Raw genomic sequence first — 6048 nt, 5'->3', positions numbered from 1 at the left:
TGCTATTCTAGGTCTTTTGTTATTCCATATGAAATTGCACATTGCTCATAACAACTCAGTGAAGAATTGGGTTGTTATTTTGATGGGGATTGCATTGATTCTGTAGATAGCTTTTGGTAATATGGCCATTTTTACAATGTTGATCATTGTAATCCATGATGATCATGGGAGATGTTTCCATTTTCTGAGCTCTTTCACGATTTCCTTCTTCAGATGATTGAAGTTCTTGTCATACAGGTCCTTCCTTGATTAGTTAGAGTCACACCAAGGTATTTTATAGTTTTTGTGACTATTGTGAAGGGTATCTTTTCCCTAATTTCTTTCTCCATATGTTTGTCCTTTGAGTAGTGATAGACTACTGATTTGATTGACTTAATTTTATATCCAGCCACTTTACTGAACTTGTTTATCAGCTGTAAGAATTCTCTGGTGGAATCTGTGGGGTCATGTAAGTACACTATCATGTCATCTGAAAATAGTGATGTTTTTACTTCTTCCTTTCAAATTTGTATCCTTTGATATCCTTATGCTGTCTAATTGCTCAGGCCAGGTCTTCCAGTACTATGTTGAATATGAAGGGAGAGAGGGCAGCCTTGTCCAGTCCCTGATTTTAGTGGGATTGCTTCAAGTTTCCCACTGTGAAGTTTGATGTTGGCTGTTGGTTTTCTCTATTTTGCTTTTATATTGTGTAGGTATGGGCCTGGATTCCTGTTCTTTCTAAGACTTTTAACATGAAGGGGTATTGAATTTTGTCAAATGCTTTCTCAGGATCTAGTGAGATGACCATGTGGTTTTTATCTTTGAGTTTGTTTATATGGTGGATTACATTGATGGATTTCTTTACATTATACCATTCCTGCATCCTTGGGATGAAGCCTACTTGATTATGGTGAACGATCATTTTGATGTGTTCTTGGATTCAGTTTGCAAGGATTTTGTTGAGTATATTTGCATCAATGTTCATAAGTTAGATTGGTTTGAAGTTATCTTTCCTTGCAGGGTCTATGTGTGTTTTAGGAACAATGGTTATTGTAGCCTCAAAAAATGATTTAGGTAGTATTCCAAATGATTCTATTTTGTGGAATAGTTTGGAGAGTATTGGTATTAGGTCGTCAATAAATATATGGTAAAATTCTGCGCTGAACCCATCTGGACCTGGGATTTTTTTGGTTGGGAGGCTTTTGATGACTGCTTCTATTTCTTTAGGTGTTTTGGGATTATTTAGATGGTTTACCTAGTCCTGGTTTAACTTTAGTATCTGATATCTCTCTAGGAATTCATCAATGTTTTTGAGCCTTTCCAGCTTTGTTGAGTATAATCTTTTATAGTAGGATCTGATGATTTCTTGAATTTCCTCAGTTTCAGTTGTTATGTCTTCACTTTCATTTCTGATTTTGTAAATTTGGATACTCTCTCTTTGCCCTCTAATTAGTCTGGCTAAGGGTTTATCAATATTGTTAATTTTCTCAAAGAACAAGCTCTTGTTTTTGTTGATACTTTGAATGGTCTTTTTGTTTCTATTTGGTGTATTTCTGGCCTAAGTTTGATTATTTCTTGACATCTACTCCTCTTGGGTGTAACTGCTTCCTTTTGTTCTAGAACTTTCAACTGTGCTGTCAAGTTACTACTGTATGCTCTCTCCAGTTTCTTTTGGAAACACTCAGATCTATGACTTTTTCTCTCAGTACTGCTTTCATTCCATTCCATACATTTGGTATTTTGTGTTTTTGTTTTCATTGAATTCTAGAAACTCCTTAATTTCTTTCTTTATTTCCTCTATGACCCTGCTATCATTTAATAGAGCATTGTTTAGTTTCCATGTGTATATGGCCTTTCTGTTTTCTTTGTTATTTTAAAGACCTGCCTTCGACCATGGTTATCTGAGAGGATGCATGGGAGTATTTCAATCTATTAAAGATCGTTTTGTTAACAATTATATGGTCAGTTATTGAGAATGTGCCATGAGGTGCTGAGAAGGTGTATTCTTTTGTTTTAGGATGATATGTAGATATCTATTAATTCCAGTTGGTTCATAACCTCTGCTAATTTTACAGTGTTTTTGTTTAGTTTTTGTTTCCATGCTCTGTCCATTGGTGAGAGTGGGGTATTGAGGTCTCCCACTGTTATTATGTGGGGCACAATATATTTTTTGAGCTTTAGTAGAGTTTCTTTTATGAATATCAGTGCTTTTGTATTTGGAGCATATATGTTAAGGATTGAGAATTCCTCCTGAAAAATTTCCTTCCATATTGAGTAAAAAGTATCCTTACTTATCTTTTTTGATAAATTTGGCTGAAAATATACTTTATTCGACATTAGTATGGCCACTCTAACTTGCTTCTTGGGGGCCATTTGCTTAGAGGTTTTTTCCCAACCTTTTACTCTGAGATAGTGTCTGTCTTTGTCTCTGAGAAGAGTTTACTGTATGCAACAAAATGCTGGGTTTTGTTTATGTAACCAGTCTGATAGCCTACATCTTTTTTTGGGGGGGGGGGGAATTTAGTCCATTTATGTTAACAGATATCAAGGAATAGTGGTTGCTGTTTCCTACTATTTTTACTTTTGGAGCTTGAATTGTGCCTGTATGTCTTTCTTCCTTTTCTTTTCTTGCTTAGGAGTTTTCTTGTTTTTATTAGGATGTAGTTCCCCTTGTTCTTTTGGGTTTTCCACCTATAATTTGTTGTAGTTTTGGGTTTTTGGTCAGATATTGTGTAAATTTAGTTTTGTCTTGGAATATCTTAGTCTCTCCATCTATGGTGATTGAGAGTTTTGCTGGGTATAGCAGCTTTGGCTGGCACCTGTGCTCTCTTAAGGTCTGTATGATGTCTGTCCAGGCTTTTCTAGCTTTCATAGTTTCTGTTGAGAAATCAGGTGTGATTCTGATTGGTCTGCCTTTATATGTTCATTGCCTTTTTCCCTTACTGCTTTTAATTTTTTTTTCTTTGCTTTGGGAACTTGGCGTTTTGACTATTATATGTCCGGAGGAATATCTTTTCTGGTTCAACCTATCTGGAGTTCTGCAGGCTTGTTTTATGCTCATGGTCATCTCATTCTTAAGGGTAGGGAAATTTTCTTCTACAATTTTGTTGAAGATATGTACTGTGCTTCATATTTGATATTCTTTGCTCTCTTCTATTCCTATTATCCTTAGGTTGGTCTTCTCATTGTGTCCTGGATCCACTGGTCATTTTGAGTTTAGGAACTTTTTGGTTTTTTCATCTTCTCTGAGTGTTTTGTCTATGTTTTCAATGTTGTCTTCAGCCCCAGAGATTCTCTCTTCCATCTCTTGCAGTCTGTTGAAGATACTTGCATCTGTGACTCCTGATTTCTTTTTTAGGTTCTCCACCTCTAGGGTTGTCTCTTTTAGTGTTTTCTTTATTGTGTCCATTTCCGTTTTAAATTCCTTCTTTCATTCCTTCATCTCTGGTTCTGCTTTCCTCTAGTTCTTTGATTTCTTTAAGTGTTTTTCTTGTTTCCTCTTTAAATGCTTCTAGTATTTTATGCCTTTCCTTCCATTCTTGTTTAAGGATCTCTATCATCACCTTGAGGTATGATTTCAGGTCTGAGTCTTCTTTTTCTGGATTGTTTGGCATTCCAATGTTTGCTGTGATGGGAGAGCTGGGTTCTGGTGTTGCCAGGTTGTCTTGGTTTCCCTGGTGTATGTCCTTTAGATTTCCTTTTGCCTTCTTGTTGTCTGTGATTATATGTGGTCTTGTTGTCAGTGATTGGTTCTTGCCTCTCCCTTATACCTGGCTTGTGTCCCTGGATCTCCTGCTCCCTGGCTACTTGGAACACCTTCTCACAAGGCCTGTGTCTCTGGATCTCCACTGTTCCTGGTGGTGGATGGTCTGAGTGCCTGTTCTGCACTCAAAGTCCTCTGGCTGGGAGTAGCCAGATGCTGGGTTATTGGTTTCCTGAACCAAGTGGGGGAGGGGTGGTCACACTTTCATGTGCTCTGCAGAGATATCTGTGTGTCCTGGCTAGTTGGAACACCTTCTTACCAGGCTTGTTTCCCTGGATCTTGGCTGTTTCTCCATGAAGGATTTTAATGTGGTTGATTCAGTGAACAAATCAAACATTTCCCTACGCCGTTATTAATAATTACCCATGGAGATAAAATTTTTAATCAATTGGATCAGAAAGGTTAATTATTTCTATTTTCAATGAAGATAAGAAACTTGATCACTTTACCCCCAACTTAGATAAGCTTTGGTGTCTGATAAATGCTAGTTCTAGAAGAAACTAAGGTGAAAAGCTTTAGATGTGAAAATTTGTATCTTAGTTATCTCAAGAAATGGGTAGTTCATAAAAAGTGGGTAAAGGATAACTGAATATTCCCTACATTTCCCAGAGAAGACGACTTTTCTATAGTTTGTGTGTGTGTTGTGTGTGTGTGTGTGTGTGTGTGTGTGTGTCTTAGAATGCACAGGGACAGATCTAGATCAAAGGCCTATCTTCATCATGCTTCCAAGCAGATTTTATTGCAGGTTCCAATTAATCACTCGAGGCAAAAATTCAGAATTGCATTTTATTTTTTGATAAAACATAAATTACTCCCCTTTAGCATTCTTTTTAAAATTCAACTTTTAGTTCATTATGGATAACCAGGGAAGAACCCCTGTCATATCTCTTTCTGTTATTTTAGAAAAATGACTTAAATGTATTCTCAGTTCTTTTATATAATAGAAAAGTACTCTTATCTCAAATATTTTTTCAAAAGCTCTTACAGAAATGTCTTATCCTGCTATTGATTTGGTAAGAAGAGGAAGAAGATGTCTCAATCAGCCATAATCTACCATAACATATGTTCAATATTTAGCTCTGTTTTGTCACTTTTCTTATTGTAGGTTACTCAACCTACTTCTGATTTCTTAAGAAAATCACAGCTATTCTTTAAGTGTGAAACTTCACTTTTATCTTTCAGAAATAAAAACACATTTCAAACATGCCCATGGCTTCATGCCTAAAGGTGAAGCAGTATCAAAATAATATCAATATATCAAATATATTTCAGTGTTTAACCTGCTCCAATTATATTACATATAAAAAAGGATATTATAGTTGGGTTTAGTTTTTGTTGGTGCTCTACTCTAAAATCAGAATCTTTTTAAAGGACACAAATACAAATGGATAGCTAGGTCTTTCAAGGCTGTTTTAGTTTTTACATACTCCATTCTCTTCATTTTCCTCTTGCAAGGTATTTATTGAAGAAACAAGGTTTTCCCAGAGAACTGGTCATATTTTAGACTTTGTAATATCCTCTACAAGTTTAATCCTACTCACTCAAAGATCTTGTTGCTGTGGTTGTTATCATTGCTGCTGCTGCTGGTGGTGGTGGTGGTGGTGGTGGTGCTACTGCTGCTGCTGCTGCTGCTCTCCAGCTGCTCCTGCGTTATTACCTTTATTTAGCTTTAGTCTAGGTAACAAACTGGGTGAAACTGCACAGGAGAGAAGGAAAACACACAGCCTTCTGAATTTCTCCTGCTCTCATAGTTGAGGGAAGGCAGGGAGACCCATGTCCACACGGCCCTGATAACATATGTTATGAGACTCCATGTCAGAGACATGTTAGTGTGAGCTACTAATGTGTGCTGCTGATGCTAGAGCAAGGCTCGGGGGTGTTCCTGTACTCGCGCCTGTGAATATTTATTAGAACTATTGTTCATTCTTCATGATCCTTTTGGAAGTTTTCTATTTCACTCTGGAAAATACTAACCTTCTAAATGTACGTTTCCCCCATAGGGTTCCAGCTATTCTTTCCCAAATCCGTTTTATGGTGCAGCATCTGGAAGCCTGGAGACAATGCCAGATGATTTCAAATCGTAACATCAAAACTAGTTTTCATGAAATATGTGTTAATAGAAATTTCACTCACTAAACTTATCCTGTATTACGGAAAAGAGTAAATAGTCAAATGTTAGTTTGATTACAACATTTTAAGACAAATTTTTAGTATTTCTATGGAAATACTGACAGCTCCTTGTCTTCATTGCATATATGAGTACATCAATAAACAATCTGCATAACCAACAGATGTTTCTTTTATTT

At 36.5% G+C, this 6048-nt stretch overlaps 1 protein-coding gene across 1 annotated transcript in view; it reads left to right on the top strand.

The window, feature by feature from the left end:
• MALRD1 (MAM and LDL receptor class A domain containing 1) overlaps positions 1 to 5826 on the top strand; it is a gene marked incomplete at both ends in the record, with an annotated part of 691362 nt that extends 685536 nt beyond the window's left edge. Inside the window, one exon of the mRNA XM_080918486.1 lies at positions 5743 to 5826. Within this exon, the coding sequence (XP_080774612.1) occupies positions 5743 to 5826 (84 nt within the window). The remainder of the gene's footprint in view (positions 1 to 5742) is intronic.
• Positions 5827 to 6048: the final 222 nt, after the last annotated feature.

Source organism: Micromys minutus (assembly GCF_963924665.1).
Source record: "Micromys minutus genome assembly, chromosome: 6".
In the NCBI taxonomy this organism is placed as follows: Eukaryota; Metazoa; Chordata; class Mammalia; order Rodentia; family Muridae; genus Micromys; species Micromys minutus.
This window is presented reverse-complemented; position numbering and strand designations above follow the sequence as displayed.